Source organism: Pongo abelii, chromosome 5 (genome assembly GCF_028885655.2).
Source record: "Pongo abelii isolate AG06213 chromosome 5, NHGRI_mPonAbe1-v2.0_pri, whole genome shotgun sequence".
Taxonomy (NCBI): Eukaryota; Metazoa; Chordata; class Mammalia; order Primates; family Hominidae; genus Pongo; species Pongo abelii.
Window position 1 is genome coordinate 26,282,963 of NC_071990.2, and position 25,197 is coordinate 26,308,159.

Consider the following 25,197-nt stretch of genomic DNA (forward strand, 5'->3'; position numbering starts at 1 on the left):
TTAATCATGACAACCTCGGTTTTAAACGCCCATTCATGCAACCACAGTAACCTGATCTATGATTTAAGGTAAAATGACTTGTGTTAATAATAAACTCTAAGACTGTTTAAGATAAAAGGACAACAAAAAAAGAACTCGTTCAACATACCTTTAAATTGGCCACGGGTACATAAATAAAAAGTCCTTTTAAATTCAACAATAGAAAACCAGTAGATCTGGATGGAAGGCAGCTCAGAGGAACAGAGCCAAACAAGTTGGCCTTTCCCCATTCCACTAAAAAATGTTGAATCTTATGTACTTTCATGGTTGTTTCTCCCACGGTAATTACTACTTTCTTCTTTAAAGAATGTATTTGCCAGTCAAGTGCCTCCCACACACCTCCCATCCCCCCACACCAATAATCATCTGAATGCCATTTTGTCTTCCTTTCATATAACAATGCTTTGGTAGGAACTAGTAACTACCTCCATTTTTTTCACTATTTTTCACGGCACCATCAGCTTTTACCACTTGCCTTCTGAGATACAGGTTTTGCTACCTTGTTTCTCCAGCAGCTACAGTCTTTGCTACCTTGTTTCTCTGATAGCCATGCAGAATGTTAGCGGCAGTTTGCCATTAGTCTCCTTACAGAAATACAGAAAGCACAGGCCACGCGTGGTGGCTCACGCCTGTAATCCCAGCACTTTCGGAGGCCGAGGAGGGAAATCTCTTTTGAGCTTGAGTTCAAGACCAGCTTGGGCAACATGGCGAAAACCCATCGCTGCAAAAAATACAAAGATTAGCCGGGTGTTGGTGGCGCAAGCCGGTTGCCCCAGCTACGCAGGAGGCTGAGGCACAAGAATCGTTTGAACCCGGGAGGCGGAGACTGCAGATTGCCGAGATCGCGCCATTGATTACTCCAGCGTGGGCGACAGAGCAAGAGTGAAAACAAACTAATACACTATCCTCACTGGCCAGTAAGGTATGAAGCCAAGGCGTAATAAGACAATGTTAACTTGAAAACCGGAACTACTTACTAAACACGTCAAACTACATTAATTTTTAGCAGTGACTACTACTCTTTCTCCTGAGTGGGTAGGTGGCCCTGAAAAGGGCCGTTGGTTTTGCGGTAGTGTACTGTGGAGCTAAGCTCAGCCGCCGAAGCCATACAGAGTGCGTCCCTGGCGCTTGAGCGCGTACACCACGTCCATGGCTGTGACCGTCTTGCGTTTGGCGTGTTCCGTGTAGGTGACAGCATCACGGATTACATTTTCCAGGAAAACCTTCAGCACCCCGCGAGTCTCCTCATAAATGAGGCCAGAAATACGCTTAACGCCGCCGCGGCGAGCCAGGCGCCGGATGGCGGGTTTGGTGATTCCTTGGATATTGTCACGCAAAACCTTACGGTGACGCTTGGCGCCACCCTTACCTAGACCCTTCCCGCCCTTACCGCGGCCAGACATCTTGAAAGCACAGCTGTTAAAATCTGTAACGCAATACCTTTGGCAGAGCCACGCAGCACTTTTATAATAGCATGACGGACCTGTTTGAAAACCTCATGAGAAGGGGCGGGAACCACAGTCAGTTCCCGCCCTTCTGTGCAATTCTCCCTTGCTCAGACTGGAGGAGACCAGGAGGGGCCTGAGGCAACAAAAGAGCCTCAGCTGGGATTTAATAAATACTCCTAGGTATATACCTATGTATATATATACACTATACTTGCAGCCATTAACTGAGCCATCAGTTCATAAACTTTCGACATAGAAGCCTGACAGTTGTCCCCCACATTTCCCAGAATATCAAATAATTAGTACTGTTTCCCTCGCAGGGTGCTTTTTTTTTTTTTTTTTTCCGAGACGGGGTCTTGCTCTGTTGCCCAGGCTGGAATGCAGTGGCACGATCTAGGCTCACTGCATCCTCTGCCTCCCGGGTTCAAGCAATTCTCCTGCCTCAGCCTCCCGAGTAGCTGGGGTTACAGGCGCCCGCCACCATGCCCAGCTAATTTTGGTATTTTTTTAGTAGAGACGGGGTTTCACCATAGGCCAGGATGGTCTCGAACTCCTGACCTTGTGATCCACCTGCCTCAGCCTCCCAAAGTGCTGGGATTACAGGCGTGAGCCACCGCACAGGGCCACAAGGTGCTTTCAAAGTATTTTAAGCAACCCATATCTTTATTGTCTCAGATTATTTTTATTGATTTATGCATTCCTAGTTAACCAAGCAGGGCTGTTTGGCATGCAAGCTAGATAGCGCTACTGAGGGAACTAAAAGTATATGAAAGTTACACATTTAGAGGTCAAATTAGGATAAGATCACTGAGGGCCCATTGAAAACATGACTATGTACATCCGTAAAAGAAAACCTTGTTGGGCTGAAATTTATGAAAATTTATGCTTTGATTGTGCCTTTAATCATGGACAGATTGTAGCTAGCACTGCATCATTCACCACATTCTATTACTCCAGCAAATTGGCATCATAGTATCCCTCCAAACTGTCATAGAGACAGCCTGCTCCACGTACATGCTGTGGGGGTGACCCTGGGCAAGGTATACTAAGTTTCCTTGTTGTAAATGTATTTTTAAAAATCTAACTTGTAAGTATTTGTTAAGTTGAAACAGATAATCCTATCAAAATGCTTAGAATAATGTCTAGATTCCAAATAAGCAATGACTAAACATTAATTATGGTATAGTATAATATTGTGGGTGTTTTCAATTCCTATCCTTAAGGTTCACCCTTCTAAAGGGATGAGAGAGAGTATTCCAATTTGCTAAAATCTGATTTGGAGAACTCCTCAAAATAATAAATAATTAAAAACTTAACTCATCATTAATCCCCATAAAAAGTTCCAGGTCCTTTGGGTGACTATTTGGCTTTTCCTTCATGACTTGTGAGGAGAACCAAGTTTATCACAGCTGTTTGCTGTTTGTTGAGTTTATGGTACATGGAAAAGATTGCAGAGTAAGGTTCTTAGCCTGGGATACATAGAAAGTCTTCAGGGGATCTGGGAATGAGTATAGAAAAAAAAAAAAAGAAGTCAAATCTTTTTTTTTTTCTTTTTACTATTCTCCAACAGAAACTTAGCATTTTTTCTGTGTATGAACTCACGCAACAAACAGTGTAATTGGCAGGACAAGTGCTTTTATTTATATCACATTCCCATTGCCAATATGTCAAAATTTCATTTAAAAATCTCAATCCTAAAGCTGGGTGCAGTGGCTCACGCCTGTAATCCCAGCACTTTGGGAGGCAAAGGCGGGAGGATCACAAGGTCAGGAGATGGAGACAATCCTGGCTAACACAGTGAAACCCCATCTCTACTAAAAATACAAAAAAATTCGCCGGACATGCTGGCGGGCACCTGTAGTCCCAGCTACTCGGGAGGCTGAGGCAGGAGAATGGCGTGAACCTGTGAGGTGGAGCTTGCAGTGAGCAGAGATCACGCCACTGCACTCCAGCCTGGGCAACAGAGCAAGACTCCATCTCAAAAAAAAAAAACAAAAAAAAAAAAACAAAAAAAAAAAACCTCAATCCTTCAAAACTATAATAAGTCTTAGTCATATGGGTAGATTATTATTTAATGTATTAATTTAAAAAGGACATATGCCAGGCCATGGTTTATGCCTGTAAATCCCAGCTCTTTGAAAGGCCCAGATGGGAGGATCACTTGAGGCCAGGAGTTCGATACCAGTCTAGCCAACATGGCAAAACCATGCCTCTACTAAAAATGCAAAAATTTATCAGGCATGGTGGCGCACAGCTACTTGGGTGGCTAATCGCTTGAATCAGAGAAGCAGAGGGTGCACTGAGCCAAGATCGTACCATTGCACTCCAGCCTGGGCAACAGTGGGACTCTGTCTCAAAATCAGTAAGTAAATAAAATAAAAAATTTAAAAGCACATATGTTAATATTTCACATTTAGATTTTTTTAATAAGTTGATAACGGCATACTAATATAATTGTTTCACTTTGCATTCCTATATATTATCTAATGCATTTAAAACCATTATTCTGCGCGGGGCATGGTGGCTCACGCCTGTAATCCCAGCACTTTGAGAGGCCGAGGTGGGGGGATCACCTGAGGTCAAGAGGTCGAGACCAGCCTTGCCAACATGGTGAAACCGCGTCTCTACTAACAATACAAAAATTAGCTGGGCATAGTGGTGCATACCTGTAATCCCAGCTACTTGGGAGGCTGAGGCAAGAGAATTGCTTGAACCTGGGAGGCAGAAGTTATAGTGTGACAAGATTAAGTCACTGCACTCCAGCCTGGGTGACAAGAGCGAAACTCCATCTCAAAAATAAATAAATAAATAAATAAGATTCTGGCTGGGTGCAGTGGCTCACACCTGTAATCCTAGCACTTTGGGAAGCCAAGGCTGGTGGATCACTTGAGCCCAGTTCAAGAGCAGCCTGGGTAACATGGAGAAATCCTGACACTACTAAAAATACAAACATTAGCTGGGCATGGTGGCATGCTCTTGTAATCCCAGCTACATGGGAGGCTGAGGCACAAGAATCACTTGAACCCGGAAGGCAGAGGTTGCACTGAGCCAAGATTGCACCAGTGCACTCCAGCCTGGGCGACAGAGTGAGACTCCATGTCAATAAATAAATAAGTAAATAAATAAAATAAAATCCTTCTTAGAAGGAGAGGCATAGTATGGGCCACTCAGAGCTAAATGGTGAAAACTTCAACAAGTTACCTATTTTATAATTGATCCGCACCCTCAGTGGTGTATAATGCCTCACCCAGTTATTCAATTTAAAATGAGAAAACAAGAATCAAGCACTACTATGTCAGCAATACTGCACAGGGCATACTGCTGCAGAAAACAATCATTTGGGGAGTAGCCATAAAGGCAAAATAAAGAAATGGAAAGTTAAGGACACTTGAGTTATGTTCTGGTTCCACACAATTCCCTATATGTATTTCTGCAAGTTTTTTTACATAAATATTTGTATGCCGTACTATAATAGCAATCTGTACTTTTAGATGTTTGTAAACTACTAGGAAGATTTAAAAGTGGACAAGTATGCAGATAATAGGAAACAGATTATAATGGCCTTTCAAGAAATCGATGTAGGGGGCCTGGTGCTGTGGCTCATGCCTGTAGTTGCAAGCAGTGTGGGAGGCGGAGGCGGGCAGATCACAGGGTCAGGAGTTAGACATCAGCCTGGCCAATATAGTGAAACCCCGTCTCTAGTGTCTACTAAAAATACAAAAATTAGCTGGGCGTGGTGGCGCACGCCTGTAGTCATAGCTACTCAGGAGCCTGAGGCAGAAGAATCGCTTGAACCTGGGAGACGGAGGTTGCAGTGAGCCGAGATCACGCCACTGCACTCCAGGCTGGGCAACAGAGTGAGATTCCATCTCAAGAAAAGAAAAAAAAGAAAGACATCAATGTAAGAATTTAAAACAGAGAGAGATCTCATCTATTTTGAGAGATGGGGAATGAAAAATATAAAAATTTCAAAGTATGTCATTAGATTAGTTTGAAGTTTAAAACACGGTGGGGGAGAGAGAAAAAAAGAAGAAAAAAAAATAAAAAAGATACTCTGCAAGGTAATATAATTAGAGCAAGATCACACAGCTCCTAAGGGGCAAAATAAGACTGAAATACATGTCATCATGTTTGCAAATTCCATGCTTCTACTAAACCACACTGCCAGATTGTTGATTTAAGGCCATATAAAGGAGTTTGATTGCCATACTAAGATTATTCTTAAATCTAAAGCTATATGAATCCAGCTTTTTCTTCACGGCTTGTAAGAATAGAGAAAACCAGTTAAGTGAAGGAAACATAAAGCTACAAGGAGATGGGGCATATAAATTTGAAGCTCATATGAAGAATATTTCACCCAGAGCAATGAAGAAAATGAAGACAACACAGAGGGATGAGAGAAAGGAGCCACCCATAAGAAGGCTATAAAAATAGCCAGTCCAAAGAAGAGATAGAAGAGCAAGAATTACAACCATGAAAAGGCAAATAAACAAGGAAAGATGAATTTAGGAAGAATTCACCAAACTTAGTAACAGATTGGATTCGGCAACAAAGGAAAGGGAATAATTGAAGTGTCAGTTAACAAAGCAATAGTGTTGTTGTGAATAGAATATATAGGAATGTCACTTGAAAGGTTGCTTCCTGGATGTGGTTGGATATGTTGAGGGTGTGATATACGTAAACCATGAAGCCAATATCCAGCAATCTTAGACAGAAGCTACTTAGATGAGGATGGTCATACTGAGAGTCCGGTAGAGAAGATGAACAAGCAGATATCCAGCAATCATCCAGAAATCCAAGTTTGATACTTAGGCAAGAGGACAGGCCTGAAGGGAGAGACTTTAGTTACCTGTAAGAAACTAACTCACAAACCCATGAAGGCAAATAGGATAGTACCTTAGAGAATTCCTGCAGCTGGAAGGCTACAAGTCAGTTCTTCCTTTGTTGGTGCCCCAGGAAATCAAATATAAATATAAAATATAAATATAAAATGGGTCAAAGCCATTTCAAGATTAGAAATACATGGGCTCCATAAAAAGTGAATACACACTCAAAGTAAATGTGATTGATATTTAGCTCATGTCTCATCTCAAATGTTTGATTTTAATTTTTATTAACATTTATTAATTTGTTCATGTCCTAGTTTAATTTGCTACATGAAGTCATTTGTATTTTGATGAGATCAAAAAGTGTGAAACCCTCACCTTTTGGGCTTTGCTCTGTCTGTTCCCAGCATTTATCTCCTTCATAGTCTTAGTAAAACATAGAAATGTATATGCTCCCCAGATCAGCATACGTTCAAGACATTGAGGCATGAAGAAAATCAGTTAAATCACTTTCTGCCATCACTCCATTTTCTTCGCATATCGAACATAAGCTGTACTTCATCACTATAAGCCTATATCCTTGTTTAAACAAGAAATGTAGTACTGAATATGAAACATGGCTGTTTTTTAAATATCTCTCTCTAGGGAATTTTGTGTGTGTGTGTGTGGTGCTTGTGTGTATATTCCTTGATCCTGGTACTTGAATATTTTGCCAAAGTCTGTCTTCCCCATGTCACCAAGCATGACAGACCCCTGAACCCAAAGACTCATGAATATTTTAATAACAAATTTCCCCCAGTAAAAATTAAAACAAAAAAAATTTTTTGACCCTTAAACGAGTCAAACTCTCTCTCTTTTATGCCCTTTCCTGGATCTCTCCTGAGTTCAGCTATGCAAACAGTCCCCATATCAGAATTACTGATCATTGTATTTCCCATTTTCCCAAGGAAACGTTGAACATTTACTGGAACCCTCCCAAAGTAACTAAACGTCCAAATAGTTACAAGAAGCTATCATGAAATATTTTCAGCCCCAACTAATTTTATCAGAAAGAGCTGTTGTTCTAAGTATCCGTACTGCTGTTCTTGTGGAGAAATTGAAAAAGAACCTGTTGTTTCTCTTCTCACATAAAACAGATTTTCTCGTTAAATCTCAATGAAAATCAAGTAGTTGTTCAATGTATGAGAAGCCAAAAATGTGTAGGCTATTATTAGAAGACAGCAAGCAATTTGAAGACACGAATGGAAGAATTTATATTTTAAATGAAAATCAAGAAGTTGTCCCTCTGAACTGTGAATCTCTGAAAGTTGGAGCTTTTGATAAAGGCCGAGGCTGCCTTAATAAAAATTAGAGAAAGAAAACGTGAAGATCATAAAGCCTTAGCCGTTCCAGTTCATTGTAGAATAGAATTGGTGTGATTCCTCCTCAGGAAATGTAAACTATTTTGCTTTTCTGAATTTCAACAAACACAACTCAGAAACAGGGTTGAGACTAGGTTGCTGCCAAGCTGAAAGACTGAGCTGGGAACCAATCAGCGCGCAGCGTGTCTGTGTGTGACATACACGTAATCACAGACACACTCGCAGCCTGATTTTTTTTTTTTAACTGTTAGATACCCAAACCTACAATCATGTCCGAAACTGTACATGCCGTGACTCCTGGTCTATCTCCCAAGTCAAAGACTGAAGTAAAGAAAAAGGTTTCCAAGTCCGAAGTTGCAGTGAAGCGCAAGACGTCCAGGCCCCTCCGGTATGAGTTCATCACTAATGATTTAGCCGCCTCCAAGAAGCGCAGCGGCCTGTCTGTGGCAGCGCTCAAGTAGGTGTTGGCGGCTACGATATGAAGAGCGGCCCTTGCCGGTCGCGGTGGCCTATGCTTGTAATCTCAGCATTTTGGGAGGCCAAGGCGGGAGAATCTCTTAAGCTAAGGAGTTGTTTTTGGTGGTTTTGTGTTTGGGGATTTTGTTTTTTTGTTTTTTTTGACGGAGTCTAGCTCTGCTGCCCAGGGTGGAGTGCAGTGGTGCTATCTCGGTTCACTGCAACTTCCGCCTCCCGGGTTCAAGCCCTTCTCCTGCCTCAGCTTTCCATGTAGCTGGGACTGCAGGCGTGTGCCACCACATCCGGCTAATTTTTGTATTCTCAGTACAGACGAAGTTTCAATGCTTTGGGCAGGCTGGTCTCGAACTCTTGACATCACGTGATCCGCCCGCCTTGGCATCCTAAAGTGCTGTGATTACAGGCCTGAGCCACCTCGCCTGGCCAAGCTGAGGAGTTTTGAGGCCAGCCTGGGTAACATAGTGAGACCTCGTCCCTAAAAATAAATACAAATTTTTAAAAATTATTTGAATAAAGTTGGGCCTTGAAAACAAACGAAGGCATCTTCGTGCTAAGGAGAGCGGCGCCTCGGGTTCGTTCCCGCTAAACCGGGTGGTGTCAGGAAAATCAAGACCGAGGCCAGAAAAGCCGCTGCAGTCATGCCCCAGACAGCTGTGCCGGCAGCCGAGAGGCCCAAGAAAGCTTGGGGAGTCCTTATTCCGAAGAAGAGTACCAAGCAGACCCCAAAGAAGGCTTTTGCGGGTGGAGGCTGCTGGAGAAGGTTGGTGGGTCAAAGATGGCCAAGAAAGTTCCCAAGCCGGAGGTATCCAAGCCTAAGAAAGCGGCCCCCAAAACAAAGAGAAATTAAAACTGTACCTTAAAGGCTGTTTTAGGAATTGCCCCAATTATAATAAAGCTTTTTACACCAACTCCGTGAGAGGAGGGGGAACGGATAGAGATAAGAATGCTTACTTACCTTGACTGAACAGAGGTTCCAGTTTACGGACAGCAACAGTACACAGCAACTTTTATAGAAAAAGGTGGTTGGCTCTGAAAAGAGCCTTTGGGTTTTGGTTAGCACACATTCACAAGACAATTTACGCCCTCTCCCCACGAATGCGGCGAGCAAGCTGGATGTCCTTGGGCATGATAGTCACTCGCTTGGCGTGAATGGCGCATAGGTTGGTGTCCTCAAAGAGCCCCACCAGGTAGGCCTCGCAGGCCTCCTGCAGCGCCATCACCGCCGAGCTCTGAAAGCGCAGATCGGTCTTGAAGTCCTGCGCGATCTCACGGACCAGACGCTGGAATGGCAGTTTGCGAATCAGCAGCTCGGTCGACTTCTGGTAGCGGCGGATCTCGCGCAGAGCCACGGTGCCGGGCCGGTAACGGTGGGGCTTCTTCACGCCGCCGGTGGCCGGAGCGCTCTTTCGAGCAGCCTTGGTGGCCAGCTGCTTGCGTGGCGCCTTCCCACCCGTGGACTTGCGAGCAGTCTGCTTGGTACGAGCCATTGCGAACTTCTAAACCCTGCTAAATGACGAAAAAACGAAAGTCTAGCCTTTTCTACCCGTATATATAAAGACAGCCCTGTTCTGATTGGACAAGGCAGCCTTTCCCCTGCAGCTCGATTGGTGGAGACGTCCACTCCCTGACAGAACATCTCCTGCATGTAGACCAAATATTAAAACTTTCCTCCGTCCATCTCCTTTAACTGCTGGTGTTTTCAACACTTTCCCCTCTGTGCCATGTTTCTGGCTTTTATTTAAAACGTACTTTGATTTTCCTTTGCAAAATTGTATCTGGCTACTAGGATGACGTGTCTTAATTTTTTTTTAAATGTTGGCGCTGAAACTGGCTTTGATCAACGTTTTAAAAAGACGCGCGCTAGTTGTGATTGGCCAAGTGATTTCTTTTTACCCTCTTAAGTTTAGAAAGGCTAATTTCATATCTTGATTTGTCTATTTAAACTTGGAGATATTTTCAATAATTTGTTCCAAATGCACCATGACTATTAACTCATAAGTAACAATATGAAACCTGATGTTAAGCTACATGAACATATTTAATTTCACCACAATATGACATCCTCATATGAAAGCAGTCTCTTATCTTTTACAAGTTCAACTGGTATTTGTGTAATCTGCTGTAAAAAAAAAAAAAAAAAAAAAAAAAAGCCAAATTTATAAATGGCACAAAAAGACCAGTGTGCCCTTTTAGTCATGCTGAACACTGTGCTAAGAAGCTCCACCTAAGGGCCATCTGGCTCCAGGGGATGTAGGTTTGTATTCCTATTTATAATTAATTAGGGTTAGCTCAGTAGAGTTGAAAGTGGCTTGCAAAAACAAACCCAAAATCCTTACAAATTACAGGTTATTTCGTATCATTAAGATGCATACAAGACAATAAAAGGTTGGTTCTTGTTCTGTTGCTTTAAGTCACTAACTACATTTCTATGTAAATGTAAACACTGACAAACATTAACTTCTCTGACAAACATTAACTTCTCTCCTGTATTTCTCAGGCCTTTTAACAGCTTTGCAATCCTAACGAGCTGCTGCATTGATCGATTTAAATTACATGTGACATAAAGTCTCTTTGCATTTTAATTAGTTTGCTTTTTTGGATTGTTTGTTTTGAAAGAGTCTCGTTCTGTCGCCCAAACTGGAGTGCAGTGGCGCAATCTCGGCTCACTGCAACCTCTGCCTCTGGGGTTCAAGCTTTTCTCCTGCCTCAACCTCTTAAGTAGCTAAAATTACAGGAGCGCGCCACCACGCCCGGCTAATTTTTGTATTTTTAGTAGAGACGGGGTTTCACACCATGTTGGTCAGGCTGTTTTGGAACTCCTGACCCTGTGGATCCGCCCACCTTGGCCTTCCAAAGTCCTGGGATTACAGGCGTTAAGCAACCGCGCCCCGCCAATTTGCTCAAGTATTTTTATGGCATCCTTAAAATGGACGGTTAGTTTCACGGTTCACAGTGTAAGAACACTCACTTATAGGTGAAAGAATTATTAAAGAAAGCTGCAAAACAGCTACTTACATAGAGAAAATGTGAGCCCTTTTAATGAATACATGGGTGGCTCTGAAAAGAGCCTTTGGTTAAGATTGCTTCCGTAAAAAGCCAATATGCGAGTTCTCGTTTTACTTGCCCTTGGCCTTGTGGTGGCTCTCAGTCTTCTTGGGGAGCAGTACAGCCTGGATGTTGGGCAGAACACCGCCCTGAGCAATTGTGACTTTACCCAGCAGCTTGTTTAGCTCCTCGTCGTTGCGGATGGCCAGCTGCAGGTGTCGGGGGATGATGCGGGTCTTCTTGTTGTCGCGGGCCGCGTTGCCCGCCAGCTCCAGGATCTCGGCGGTCAGGTACTCCAATACCGCCGCCAGATATACTGGCGCGCCAGCCCCGACTCGCTCGGAGTAGTTGCCCTTGCGGAGCAAGCGGTGCACTCGACCCACAGGGAACTGGAGCCCCGCCCGCGAAGAGCGGGTTTTAGCCTTGGCTCGGGCCTTTCCGCCTTGCTTGCCGCGTCCGGACATTTTGAAATCTTAAAACCGACGTTAAGCAAAAAAGACAAAAATGTAAAAGTGAGTTTTGTTAGCAAGTGAGAAACTATTATACTTGGAGGTCGAATTGTAAATAACGCTATTTGATTGGCTAGAATAACCAACCAATTGCAAAGAAACGCGAGAATCACCTAATTTGCATACCACAGGGCACACAGAGACAATTTATCCAATCGATGTGTAAGCTTTTAAATGCCAGTTTAGGATAGGAGCTCTACAAATATTACCAGCTGCAGAGTGAGGACACTTGCATTTCTCTTTAGGTTGTGGACGAAGTGTTTATTTATCATGCCTGAACCTGCTAAGTCCGCTCCTGCCCCAAAGAAGGGCTCCAAAAAGGCGGTGACCAAGGCGCAGAAGAAAGATGGTAAGAAGCGCAAGCGTAGCCGCAAGGAGAGCTATTCCGTGTACGTGTACAAGGTGCTAAAGCAGGTCCACCCCGACACCGGCATCTCATCCAAAGCCATGGGCATCATGAACTCCTTCGTCAACGATATCTTCGAGCGCATCGCGGGCGAGGCTTCCCGCCTGGCACATTACAACAAGCGCTCGACCATCACCTCTAGGGAGATCCAGACAGCCGTGCGCCTGCTGCTGCCCGGGGAGCTGGCCAAGCACGCCGTGTCGGAGGGCACCAAGGCTGTCACCAAGTACACCAGCTCTAAGTAATTCTAACGTTTTCATACCCACTCCCAAAGGCTCTTTTAAGAGCCACCCACTTTTTCAGCTACAGAGTTGTAATTACCTGCATATTTTCTGTGTTTACCACTAACAGGTTTGGTTTTATCCTGATTTGAGGGGGTTGCTGCTGTGTAGGTCTAGACCAGTTCTTTTGACTGGTTGAAGGCAAAATGCTGTACTTAATCGTAGCATGTTTGTTTTACCCCAAGTGCTGGTTAGAACGATAGCTGATTGTGCTGATAAGCACATTTTTCTTATGTTGTGCTGTGATGTGTCCCTTGTCAAATTGGTTTCATAAGAAAAGAACTTTTGAAATTGGTATTTCTTTTGCTACTGACATAGTGTGAGGGAAAGGAATGTCTTCTTTAATTCCGGTTTTGTCATCACAGCATTGGCGAATTTAGCTGGTTAAAATAACGTAATCAAATTCTTCAAAATATAAGGAAAGCAAGACAAGTAATGTGCATGAAAACTGAAAAAATGTGAACACTGGTGTCTGCATGCGGCACTAATAATCAAAAGTGTTCTTGGTTTAGTTAAAATTTGGCCACTGGCAAAAGACCATTTGGGAGTAATGACTGGAAGTCCAGGAGAGAAACACCCCTAATCCTAAAATATTTTCTTGTCACTTTCTCAAAGTTGTTTTTGACTTTTTTTCCTTCAGGGTTGACTTCATATGTGTTCATTTTATTCTAATAAGCAAAAGTTGTAATTTTTAAATGAAAAAATAATTTATGTCATTCTACTTACAAATACCACAATCTTTCTATTCTATATACTCATATATAAAGATACTGAAGTTTTACTGTATTCTTTGTAATTACAAACCTTACTTAAGATCATAAACTGTTGTGAATGGCATCCATTTTAGAGTACTTAAAATTTTTACAAAATGTTTTTGTATCTTAAAAATATTTAAAATATTATATACAAAATATTCTTAGAATTTCAACCCAGTTAAGAAAAAAGGAATAGTATTCTATATTATTACTTTTTTTTTTTTTCTTTGAGATGGAGTTTCGCTATTGTTGCTCAGAGTAGAGTGCAATGGCACAATCTCGGCTCACAGCAACCTCTGGCTCCCGGGTTCAAGCGATTCTCCCGTCTCAGCCTCCTGAGTAGCTGGGACTACAGGTGCGCACCACCATGCCCGGCTATTTTTTATATTTTTAGCAGAGACGGAGTTTCACCATATTGGCCAGGCTGGTTTCCAACTCCTGACCTCAGGTGATCCACCGTCCTCAGACACCCAAAATGCTGGGATTACAGACGTAAGCCACCACACCCGACCCATAATTATTTTTCAACTTCCCACTCCCTGTCCGGCACATAAATGAACACAGAACACAGCACATAAAAAGCATATATAAACATTCAAATAAACAAAACCCAACTGAAAAAATGAAAGCAACAAGAAAAACCTAGAAAAATGAAAACTAAAAATACTAAATAGTTTCATGTGCCAATTTACATTGGCATAGCAGTCGATTTTTCCTTTGTGTAGTTCCAGAAGTAAATATCTAAACTAAGGTCTACATCAGCTTGAGGGGAATACAACAACTTTCTGAAATTATATGCAGAAATGTGGCCATATGTGTTTCCCCTTTCCAGAACAAATTATATAGCTTTCTATCAGATTCTAAAAATATTGTGATCCACTATGTCAAGCAGAATAAGGATACCCCAGTGATGACCACATCCTAATCCCTGGAGTCTGCAAATTCCTGGAGTCTTTGTTGGGTAACATGACAAAGGGCAACTAAGGTTTCCATGGAATTAAGGCTACTAATTGGCTGACCTTAAAGTAAGGAGATTATATTGCATGTTATGAATTAACCCAATATAATTACAAAGATTCTTAAAAGTGGAAGAGGGAATTGGAATAGAGAACTAGAGATATGGCAGCATGAGAAAAATTTGGCCATAAATTGCAGACCTTGAAAATGAAAGAAAAAGACCATGATCTAAGGAGAGAGTGGCATCTATCAGGTAAAAAGGCAAGGGAAAAGATACAGGCTCTTTATTTCTTTAGTTAATATCAAGCCAACACCTTGACACTTTTGCTCAGTAAGATCTGTGACTGAGTCCCAATTTTTAAAACTATATAATTATAAATTTGTATTTTTTAATCATAAAATGTGATAAATTTTCAAACCAGCAATAGAAAACCAATACACCCATGCAAGTTTAAGAACTGAGTAATGTACCAGCCCCGGCCCAGGACCCTACAGCTGCCGAGATGTTGATGCCTAAGAAGAACCGGATTGCCATTTATGAACTCCTTTTTAAGGAGGGAGTCATGGTGGCCAAGAAGGATGTCCATATGCCTAGCACCTAGAAATGGCGGAGAAGAATGTGCCCAACCTTCGTGTCATGAAGGCCATGCAGTCTCTCAAGTCCCGAGGCTACTTGAAGGAACAGTTTGCCTGGAGACATTTCTAGTGGTACCTTACCAATGAGGGCATCCAGTATCTCCGTAATTATCTTCATCTGCCCCCAGAGATTGTGCCTGCCACCCTACACTGCAGCCGTCCAGAGACTAGCAGGCCTCCGCCTAAAGGTCTGGAGGGTGAGCAACCTGCAAGACTCACAAGAGGGGAAGCCGACAGAGATACTTACAGACGGAGTGCTATGTCCCCTGGTGCTGACAAGAAAGCCAAGGCTGGGGCTGGGTCAACAACCGAATTCCAGTTTAGAGGCAGATTTGGTCGTGGACCTGGTCAGCCACCTCAGTAAAACTGGAGAGGATTATTTTGCATTGAATAAACTTACAGCCGAAAAAACTTAAAAAAAAAAGAAAGAATTCAGTAATGTATTAACTAATGTTCTATTAAATTACAATTTTATATATTTAAACACAAATATGTAAATACTATTAAAATTATTATAGAAGCATGTAAATTCTTCCTAAATATCACAGTCTCACAGAATTTTGATACTGCTGGGATTTTAACAGCAGCAATTTACAGTTCTTTTTTGTTTATAGTTTCTACATATTTGATTTCTTTTCACAGTAGAAATCCTAACATTTGTATGTCTAGCAGGGCATACAAATGAACTAACATGCACCCAGTAGCCTTCGAACTGAAGACCCAAAGATACAGGGGAAATCATACATTTTTATGCTTAGATTCAACAAAGTATGGACAGCTGTGTAGAAATATGATTGAACACAAAGGGTACGAGCTAATGCTAATAGACTGAGCTAAGGATAATAGCCCAGCAAGGCCTGTCTATATTCTTCTTGGACTTTCTGGGCAGCATTCTCTCCTCCTGGGAGTAGGACAAGCCCTCTCTTGAATCGGGGTCTTATGACCTACAATCAAACGAGGTAAGCCAGGCAATTTCTTTACTGCCAGTTTTTACACAAAAAGGCAGAAGGAAAGTTGGATTCATATTTTTTAGGTTTTATGGCTAGCCTTGGGTCTAGCTTTGGTTTATATGTTCCATCTTGGGAAGGAAGGAGTCTAGTTCCTATAGCTAGCTTCGGGGAAGATTGGGAGGGAGAAAGAGGAAGGTCGGAGAAGGAGAAAAACTTACTCTGAGGCCTTCATTTTGTAGCATTGTTTTCTGAGTCCCAACACCACCTTTTATTTTAAAAGCCTGTAGGAAGTCGCCTGTTTAATAACTTGGCCCATTACACGTTGCCAATTCTCTTGTGATAAAGGCTGCTACCAGCATCAAAGAGAAAAGAAAACTAACAATAGAGAAGTAAACATTTAACACACCAGTGAGTTTCTAGGTTTAGATGTGCGAGTTAGCTAGATATTTTAATCAGAATTATAAATTTTAATAAAACAGGGAAGAAAGAAAAATAAGCCAAAAATGTAACACAGGCGTTCACAGCGAGGACCAGAATTCATGGGATCAAAATTTTTTTTTTTTTCTTTGAGACGGAGTTCTGCTCTTGTTGCACAGGCTGGAGTGCAGTGGTGTGATGTGGGCTCACCGCAACCTCTGCCTCCTGGGTTCAAATGATTCTCCTACCTCAGCCTCCTAAGTAGTTGGGATTACAGGTATGCGCCACCAGGCCCAGCTAATTTTGTATTCTTAGTAGAGACGCGGTTTCTCCATATTGGAAACTGGTATTGAACTCCCGACCTCAGGTGATCCCCCCGCCTCAGCCTCCGAAAGTGCTGGGATTACAGGCGTGAGCCACAACGCCCGGCGGGATCACTAATTATCCATGTTTTTCTCTTCGGGAAGAAAATCCTTTTGGTCAGATTTCCCTTGGCTTGGTGGTGGAGAGGGTGAGATCTTGCAGTTTTCAAACACTTCCTAAGGGGGTTCCGTCCCCAAGAGAGCAAGCAGCAGAAATGCCAGAGGCACCGTGCCTATGGGGACAAAGCTGAACTCCTCCTGGAAGGAGATTGCTGCAGTTCCGGTCTTCTGAGCCGAAGCTCCTATTCAATCGTCCTAGAGCATCCCAAGCAGCAAACTCCTCCTGGAAGGAGATTGCTGCAGTTCCGGTCTTGTGAGCCGAAGCTCCTATTCAATCGTCCTAGAGCATCCCAAGCAGCAAATTATTTTAAACATGTTCATGTATTTAATCTCATTTTTAGGCGTTAAAATACGCCTAAATTTCCTCTTTGGGAATGCAAGACTTGCAGAGATGCCTCCATGGAGAGCGCACTCTGCCGGCGGGAACTGGAGTCGTTGGTGACGTCATCCCAGTCCTATCTGTGAAGGGTGGGGCCAGCAGGCAGCACCAAAGTTCCCGTATGCGCGATTTCAGTCTTCATTTAGGTCCGAATTCCCGGCATATAAGAGTACTACCTGCGCTGCTTTTCCAGATTTCTGAGGCTATTTTCGTTGGTGTGTTGGTCATGTCTGGTCGCGGCAAAGGCGGAAAAGGACTGGGTAAGGGAGGCGCTAAGCGTCACCGTAAAGTCCTGCGAGATAACATCCAGGGCATTACTAAGCCTGCCATCCGGCGCCTTGCTCGTCGCGGGGGTGTCAAACGCATTTCTGGCCTCATTTACGAGGAGACTCGCGGGGTTCTGAAGGTGTTTCTGGAAAACGTGATTCGTGACGCTGTGACTTACACGGAGCACGCCAAACGCAAGACAGTGACGGCGATGGATGTGGTCTACGCGCTCAAGCGACAGGGACGCACTCTTTACGGCTTCGGTGGCTAATGTTCCTGCTTAAACAACTTAACATCTCGACTTCCCAAATCAAAGGCCCTTTTCAGGGCCGCCCACAGTTTTCCTCAAAAGAGCTCATGACTTTTTTGTTAGACGCTTGGTTGGTCTCTGTAAGTTAATTGTTCCCGTCACCAGGTACGTTCATCTTTTAGCCGTTGTTTTTTTCCATTCCAAATTACATTTGGGGTTTCGGCCTACGATCTTTTAGACTACGATCCCTTTATGTTTATTAAATAGCTTTTTCAGGAGGTCTAGTAGGGCCTTAGATTGCACTGAAAAGGCTAGAGGTATAGTGTCTGTTTACCTTACCACTTTTCTCTTGAGTCCTAAAAAATGCATGGTTTTCGACATAAATAAGTGGGGAAACTGCAAGACACTGCGTAACCGCTCAAAATGGCGGAGAGCGAGGAACAAAGCCAGTGCCTGGCAATGGGCCAGCGGCGCGAATTAGCCCAACCAATCATCTTCCTGGGAAGGAGTGTGGGCCTTAAATCCTAGCGGCCTGTTTTCTATTACTTAACCTAACGACCGAGTTTTCTGGCGTGTAGAAGCTCCTGGGGTACATAAGCTCACGCAAGGAGAAGTTGCAAGCATGCATTTCGGAATTCTATTAAGCCAACCCAGTTGTCCCTCAGAAGTTTTGATATTTGCTGTTTTTTGAATAAAGGAATTTGAGTCTCTTTAAACCCTAAAGCTTGAAATTTCGCATTTATCTCACGTGAGATAAATGTTAAAGTTTGGGAACTCATGTTCCTGCCTGAGGCAAGGAACTGAAACTCACCAGATCACTGCATCCAGACTGTGAGACTCCCTATGTCTCATCCATCATGATTGCTTCCTTATCCCTCCCTGATTTCCTGTTTTCTCGCCCTTCTCGCTACATAAGCCCCCCAATTTTGGTCGGGGAGACGGATTTGTGATTTCATCTCCCTTTCTGCTAAGAGGCAGCACCTGATTAAAGCCTTCCCTCCTCTAAGTCATTGACATTCTCTGGCGAGCAGCAGGACCTAGACTGAACCCCTGGAATCTCGGTAACAAAAACACTTAAAAAGTAGGTAGGATGTTATTTAGTGAACAACGGTATAGAAACATCACTTAAACTTGTTAACAATAGCAATGACAGTTTTTATAGTATACATACAATACTATAATAGGACATTATACCACTAATTGTTAAGTATACACTACTTAAAACTCCACATAATCGAGTCACATGGCTAGCAGAAACACTGAAGGATTGATCATCTTAGTGTTATTAATTGCCATATGGTTTCTTTCCTGTAAGCAGAAACCAACTGCTGGAAAGCATTGTAGAAACTATAGTTAGAAAATTTTCCAACGCATTCTGACTGACCAGCCAGAAACCCCTTTCCCCTGCTTTGCAGTCCTGCCACAACTCCAATTAGAGGAACAGTCTTGTAGATACTCGTTATTGATAAGTGGACATAGACCTTAAGCCAGTTTCAGCCAGCTTGTAGAGACTGAACAAATTGTCTTTGTGCCCTACAGTTCACGTTTTGGCATACAGCTAAATCCCACCTCATTCTAAGGCTAAAATCCTCCTCATGGTTAAAATGAAATGTATGTTACATGTTTTCCCGAAGTGCAAGTGCCTGACTTCCCTCATGAGTATTCATAGAATTTTTCCAAACCTACTCTATCTGTATGTAAGATTGACTCTGTAAAGCATATATATATTCCAGCTCCCCTTCACTGCCACAGGGCGCTCACTCCATCCTGGGATTGCTTCTCCCTCTGAAAATAAAGCCTTTGTTACTTCCTGCTTGGATCTTATTGTCTATTATTCAAAAAAGACATGTAGTCATTCCACATTTATGCCCCAGATGTCTTGGAGATGTGGTTTGTTTAAAGAAGGATCCAGCCATAACTTCGGTTGTGTCTCCAGTTTTCTTATCTAAAACACGCTCCTCTCCCCTACTTCCCCATTTTTGAACATTGATCTCTTGGAGACCAGACTTACAGAATGTTTTTATTTGTTTTGCTTTTGTTTTGTATTGGCTTGATTCTTAATCGTTTTACTTGGCTTCTGTACTCTCCATGTCCTGTAAAGTACAAGTGACTTTCATACACTTAATTGAAATCAAGTGAATATGCCTGTCAGGAACAGTTTACAGATTTAATGTACACAGTAGTGCACTACATCAGAAACACATGATGTCCGGTTTATGTAAATTCCAAGTGATAGAAAAGTCGCAGGTTTGGGCTGGGCACAGTGGCTCATGCCTCTATTCCCAGCACGTTGGGAGGGCAAGGTGGGTCGATCACCTGAGGTCAGGAGTTCAAGACTAGCCTGGCCAACATGGTGAAAACCTGACTTTACTAAAAATAAAAAAATTAACTGGGCATGGTGGCAGGTACCTGTAATCCCAACTAATCAGGAGGCTGAGGCAGGAGAATCGCTTGAACCCAGGAGGCAGAGGTTGTAGTGAGCCAAGGTGGTACCACTGCACTCCAGCCTGGGCAACAAAGACTGCCAAAAAAATTTAAAAAAAAACACCATTGGTTTAGGGTGATAGTTCCATTGAAAATCAGATTTTTCTTCTAGCCAGCAAGTTGTCCGTAGGCTGATACTTTGAAATCAGGAAAATAAATAGTTATTTTGAATGTCATTTTTAAAAAGTGTGAGCTCGTGCATATATATGAAAAGCATCATGTTATTGGTGCTAAAGCACTGGTTTGAGGAGAAAAAGTTTTATGAGGATGTTAATGTAACAACAGCAACAAAAAGGAGCACATAGCATGTACCAAGCATTGTTCTATGCTCTGGGAATTAGAGCAGTGAATGAGAAAGAACAAAACAATATGCCTGTGTGCATAGAATTTATATTTATTGGGTGGGGGTACACACACAAAATGAGTGAAACATAGTGTGTCAGATGGTGCTGACTGCTATGAAGATCACTGAAGCAGGAAAAGGCATAGCATGTGGAGGGAAGAGGTGATATTTTAAATGATATAGTCTTGGAAAATTTTACTCATAAAGTGATAAAGAAAAAATACATTGAGAAAGTGAGAGAGTATTCCAAATAGAATACCAAGCAGGAAAGCCTGGAGGTAAAAAGCAGGTACTATGACTGGAAAAAGGGGCAGAGGTGAGGCAGACAATGGAAGGCAGGACAAGGGACCCCTCCACACTTGTTTACATGCTGTGCTGACTACAGCAGCACCCAGCTCCATAACCTTGCAGCCACTGAAGCTTCCGCTGATAAAATCAGCCAATCAGACATAAAAGAAATAGAACACTCTAACCACAAACATCCTGGCCATCAGCATAGGGACTTCCAAAAGACCTTCCCCAAATGAACATGTGCTGTAGGGACTTTGATTATCCTAACCTAACTTTTGCATCATGTTAATGATAAAATTCATACCCCTGCGTGGAGATTTAAGATGCCAGTGAGACCTGAGACACAGGAAAAAGCATGACAAGGGACTGCAAAGGTGTATCCAACAGACCACCCCAAACATGCCATGATGTCACCTAGACAAAGCCCAGAGAAGAATAACAAACTAGACTAGCTTGCTTTCAAGGAGCCAGCTGCAAGTATACCTCTGGTTGCTGTCTCCCTTTCTGCTCAAGCTGAAAGCCCTAATAAACTTCCTTGCTGAAGTCCATCTTAGATTCTTGGTCGATTTCTATTTTCTGAGTGTCAAGAACCCACTGCCGGTATCAGAGAGGGTGCAAAGAAAAAGCAAATAAGATCTGCGAGGCAAATGGTGACGAGTCTCTATATGGCCTTGTAGACCAGTGTGACTTCTGTTTTACTCTGAGTGAGATGGGAGCCACTGCAAGGGTTTGATCGGAGAACTGACATCTGATTTATAGACACACACACACACACATATATATATATATATTATTATTTTTGAGACAGTCTCAGTCTGTCGCCCAGGCTGGAATGCAGTGGCACAATCTCGGCTCACTGCAACCTCAGCCTCCCAGGTTCCAATGATTCTCCTGCCTCGGCCTCCGGAGTAGCTGGGACTACAGGTGTGTGCCACCACACCCAGCTAATTTTTTGTATTTTTAGTAGAGCTGAGGTTTCACCGTTTTAGCCCGGATGGTCTTGCTCTCCTGACCTCGTGATTCACCCGCCTCAGCCTCCCAAAGGGTTGGGATTACAGGCCTGAGCCACCACACCGGGCCCGATTTTTATTTTTTTAATGAGCTATCTGGATGTCTGATGAAGAATAAACTACGATGGGACCAGGATAGGAGCAAGGAGACCAGTCCGGAGGGTACCACAGTAAAGCAGTTGAGATGGCAGTGGCTTGGACCAGTGTGTTAGTGGTAGAGGCTGTGAAAAGTGGTTGGATTCCATATATATTTTGAAGTAAGGTTGATAGTTCTTTTCTGAGCTACTGAATGCGTAGAGTATGAAAGACAGACAAAAATGTATGGATGATTCCAATGATTTTAGCCAAAGCAACTGGAATTGGAGGTATCAATTGCTAAAATGTGGAAAAATAAGGAAGGAACAAGTTTTGGAGAGGATTCAGATTCTTAGTTTTGGATATCCAGAGAGAATTGAAGATGCCTGTAACATATCTAAGAGAAAGATATGAAAGATATGAAATAGGCAGTTGGCTATAAAAACCTGAAGGTTAGAAAAGAAACATGGAGATATAGTTCACAGTCGTCAAACCATAATTGCCATAAGAGTGAAAAAGCCACAAGATGGGATTAAATCTCTTAAGAAAGAAGGTAGATAATAAAGAGAAAAAGCTTTGGGTCAAAGAGGTAAAGAGTGTTTTTTTGTATTCATGACATGTGAATTCCTAACTTACAGTTTTACCATTTCCCCAGTAATTTTCCTTTTCTCCTGTAATTTTCAGAACAAACAATAAATATTATCCCTATTTTACAAATGTGGAAAAGTTCCCTTACTAATAAGAGTATGAAATAACATTGGAATCGTCACTTAAATAATCTATTAAAGTTAGAGCCATGGGGAGATCACTTTGGAGATCCAGTTATAGATATTCACGGTTTTTCCAAAATACACCCACTCTCGCCACATATTTGGGGACATTTGAATCCCCTCATGCAATTCTATGTGTTCTCAGGCATCCTGAAGCCTATCTGTGGAAACCAGCTTCAGAGCTCTGTTATCTGATGCTGCCTTTTCTCTTCCCTTAGCGCTGCCACTTCTGATGGCTCTGAGAAGATGGACCTGGAGAATGAAAATCTCCATCTGATTCTTTTGAACTGATATTTCCTTGTTGCTGTGGAGATACTATATATATATTTATGTCGTGAACACTAAATGACCAGCCTACAGCATTGTACTTCATACTCAGAGACCCTGTTATTTACTTGAAAGTCCAATTAATATGAACTTCCAATTTCAACAGAATCTCGTTATCTTTGCCAAACAGCTAATCTCATCATCTTGAAATTGGTGAATGGCATTTATACACTTTTAGTTGGAATCATCTCTTTTTCTTTCACATCCTACATAATAATCTATCAGTAAGTTCTATGAGCTCTTCCTTGAAAACACAAACAGAATTCAACCATTTCTCATTCCCACTGCTGCTACTCTGGTCAAGCCACTGCCATCTCCTACCTTTATTATTGCAACACCATCATCACCTGGTTCTCCCAGAGGAATTCCAATAAAGGGCAATTCAGATCAGATGCCTCCTCTGCTGAAACCCCCCGAGTGGTTCTCATGTCACTTAATGAAAAACTCAAGGCCAGGCGCAGTGGCTCACACCTGTAATCCCCGCACTTTCGGAGGCAGAGGCGGGCAGATCACGAGGTCGGGAGATCGAGACCATCCTGGTTAACACGGTGAAACCCCGTCTCTACTAAACATACAAAATATTAGCCGGGCACAGTGGCGGGCGCCTGTAGTCCCCAGCTACTCGGGAGGCTGAGGCAGGAGAATGGCGTGAAGCCGGGAGCCGGAGCTCGCAGTGAGCCGAGATAGCGCCACTACACTCCGGCCTGGGCCAAAAAGCGAGACTCCGTCTCAAAAAAAAAAAAACAAAAAAAAACACTCAAGGTCCTTTCAGTGGGTTACAGCACCACACTGTCTGATCCTTGTTACCTCTTTGGTCTCAAATCCCGCTACTCTTCTTCCTAGCCAACTCGACTAGTTCCTGGAACTTGCTAGAAGTACTCATCACTCTCAGGAAAGACGTACTAATTGTTCCCCTTGAGTGGTCCACTCAGCTTCTAGGTTTCTGTAGGTGTTGTTCCCTCACTTCCTTCAGGTTTGTATTCAAATATCACAGTCTTCTTGAGGCTATCCGTAACAACACTGTTTAGCATTACAACCCCTCCCCACCACCTCCCTCTATATTTTTTCCTGCGCTTGAGGAGCTTCCAGTCTATTTGGTCAGTCAAAACATGCCCTCATGGGAAGCAGAGCAGGAATTAAATAATATATAGATTGTCAGAAAAGAGGCCAGGCACGGTGGCTCACGCCTGTAAGCCCAGGAATTTGGGAGGCTAAGGTGGGTAGATCACATGAGGTCAGGAGTTCGAGACCAGCCTGACCAACATGGTGAAACACTGTCTCTACTAAAAATACAAAATTAGCCAGGCATGGTGGCACACGCCTGTAATCCCAGCTACTTGGGAGGCTGAGGCAGGAGAATGAGCTGAGATCATGCCATTGCACTCCAGCCTGGGCAATGAGAACAAGACTCCATCTCAAAAGAAAATAGAAGTTCAGAAAATAGTATAAATCATGTCAGTATTGGAAGAGATGGTTGATGCTTGGACAAGTGGCTTTGTGCCAGGTTTAGAGGCATGTTAGGCCAATGACAGGAATGTGGACTTTCTTCTGAACAATAGGGAACCACGCAGAATCCCTTTCCTGACCCCTCAACTGTTCTGATTATGTAAAACAATTCTTATATCTTTTACAAAACTATTTCTTGCACTGAGTATATTGAATTCAAATTATGTGTTTAATTTATCTGAACAAGTGCCTGAGTGAATGGATATGAATAAAATAAATATAAATCTAAATGAATTTACAGATGATAAAATGAAATACTTCAGCGTACATGTGAAGTACTTCCTTTCCCTGGCAGAAAAGGAAAATATTTCAAGAAGAATCCCTTACAAAACAAGTCTCACAGGCCGGGCACAGTGGCTCTAGCCTGTAATCCCAGCACTTTGGGAGGCTAACGCAGGCAGATCAACTGAGGTCAGGAGTTCAAGACCAGGCTGGCCAACATGCTGAAACCCCATCTCTACTAAAATACGAAAATCAGCCGGGCATGGTGGCACACATTTGGCCTGTAGTCCCAGCTACTCGGGAGGCTGAGGCGGGAGAATCACTCAAACCCGGGAAGTGGAAGTTGCAGTGAGCTGACATCGTACCAGTGCACTCCAGCCTGGGCGACAGAGCGAGACTCCATCTGAAATAAAAGGGAAGAAGGGGAAAAAAAAATTGAGTCTTATATAGTAGCAGAGATTTTTGTTAAGCGCTCACTCTTTTTTCAGCATCTACAGACTTTTGGAGTATAAGGGGAGATTTCCTTTTTCATAACCAAATTTTTGTTATAAGCAGTATTTCATAGTTTACAGAAGTTCTTTTTATAGAAGTTGAAGTGACTTTTCCACAAACATGTTTGTACATTATTTTTTCTTTCTTTGCTTTTAAGTTTGTACTTCTAGATACATTTAAAAATGTAATAAATCG

At 42.7% G+C, this 25,197-nt stretch overlaps 5 protein-coding genes and 1 pseudogene across 6 annotated transcripts in view; 3 read left to right on the forward strand and 3 right to left on the reverse strand.

Moving 5' to 3' along the window:
• Window positions 1-1,068: 1,068 nt before the first annotated feature.
• On the reverse strand, window positions 1,069-1,492 carry LOC100440073 (histone H4). Its single transcript, XM_054557315.2, has one exon. The coding sequence runs from the start codon at window positions 1,440-1,442 to the stop codon at window positions 1,131-1,133; it is 312 nt and encodes a 103-aa protein (XP_054413290.2). The 5' UTR covers window positions 1,443-1,492; the 3' UTR covers window positions 1,069-1,130.
• Window positions 1,493-7,541: 6,049 nt separating this feature from the next.
• On the reverse strand, window positions 7,542-10,266 carry LOC134761589 (histone H3.1). The gene has a single exon (XM_063725140.1). It carries the CDS (start codon window positions 9,633-9,635, stop codon window positions 9,225-9,227), a length of 411 nt encoding a protein of 136 aa, XP_063581210.1. The 5' UTR covers window positions 9,636-10,266; the 3' UTR covers window positions 7,542-9,224.
• A 484-nt stretch (window positions 10,267-10,750) lies between these two features.
• Window positions 10,751-11,708, reverse strand: LOC100439702 (histone H2A type 1-D). The gene has a single exon (XM_009241502.4). It carries the CDS (start codon window positions 11,655-11,657, stop codon window positions 11,265-11,267), a length of 393 nt encoding a protein of 130 aa, XP_009239777.1. The 5' UTR covers window positions 11,658-11,708; the 3' UTR covers window positions 10,751-11,264.
• Window positions 11,709-11,867: 159 nt separating this feature from the next.
• On the forward strand, window positions 11,868-13,376 carry LOC100441051 (histone H2B type 1-C/E/F/G/I). Its single transcript, XM_009241503.4, has one exon. The coding sequence runs from the start codon at window positions 11,973-11,975 to the stop codon at window positions 12,351-12,353; it is 381 nt and encodes a 126-aa protein (XP_009239778.1). The 5' UTR covers window positions 11,868-11,972; the 3' UTR covers window positions 12,354-13,376.
• A 1,228-nt stretch (window positions 13,377-14,604) lies between these two features.
• On the forward strand, window positions 14,605-15,101 carry LOC100441426 (small ribosomal subunit protein eS10-like; annotated as a pseudogene).
• Window positions 15,102-16,110: 1,009 nt separating this feature from the next.
• LOC100442896 (histone H3.1) overlaps window positions 16,111-25,197 on the forward strand; it is a 37,537-nt gene continuing 28,450 nt past the window's right edge. The window contains exons 1-2 of one of the 2 annotated variants that reach the window (XR_008526081.2): window positions 16,111-17,647; window positions 22,674-24,522. Coding sequence is in view for 1 of the 2 variants with exons in the window: in XM_002816527.5 (XP_002816573.3) it covers window positions 16,961-17,495; window positions 24,007-24,023 (552 nt within the window). In the remaining variant the exon portion in view is untranslated. Of the gene's footprint in view, window positions 17,648-22,673; window positions 24,523-25,197 lie in introns of those variants that run through there. The other variant, XM_002816527.5, reaches the window with a different exon arrangement.

Coding starts and splice junctions, on each gene's coding strand:
- LOC100440073 (XM_054557315.2), bottom strand. CDS start 1,442: ATGTCTGGCCGCGGTAAGGGCGGGAAGGGTCTAGGTAAGGGTGGCGCC.
- LOC134761589 (XM_063725140.1), bottom strand. CDS start 9,635: ATGGCTCGTACCAAGCAGACTGCTCGCAAGTCCACGGGTGGGAAGGCG.
- LOC100439702 (XM_009241502.4), bottom strand. CDS start 11,657: ATGTCCGGACGCGGCAAGCAAGGCGGAAAGGCCCGAGCCAAGGCTAAA.
- LOC100441051 (XM_009241503.4), top strand. CDS start 11,973: ATGCCTGAACCTGCTAAGTCCGCTCCTGCCCCAAAGAAGGGCTCCAAA.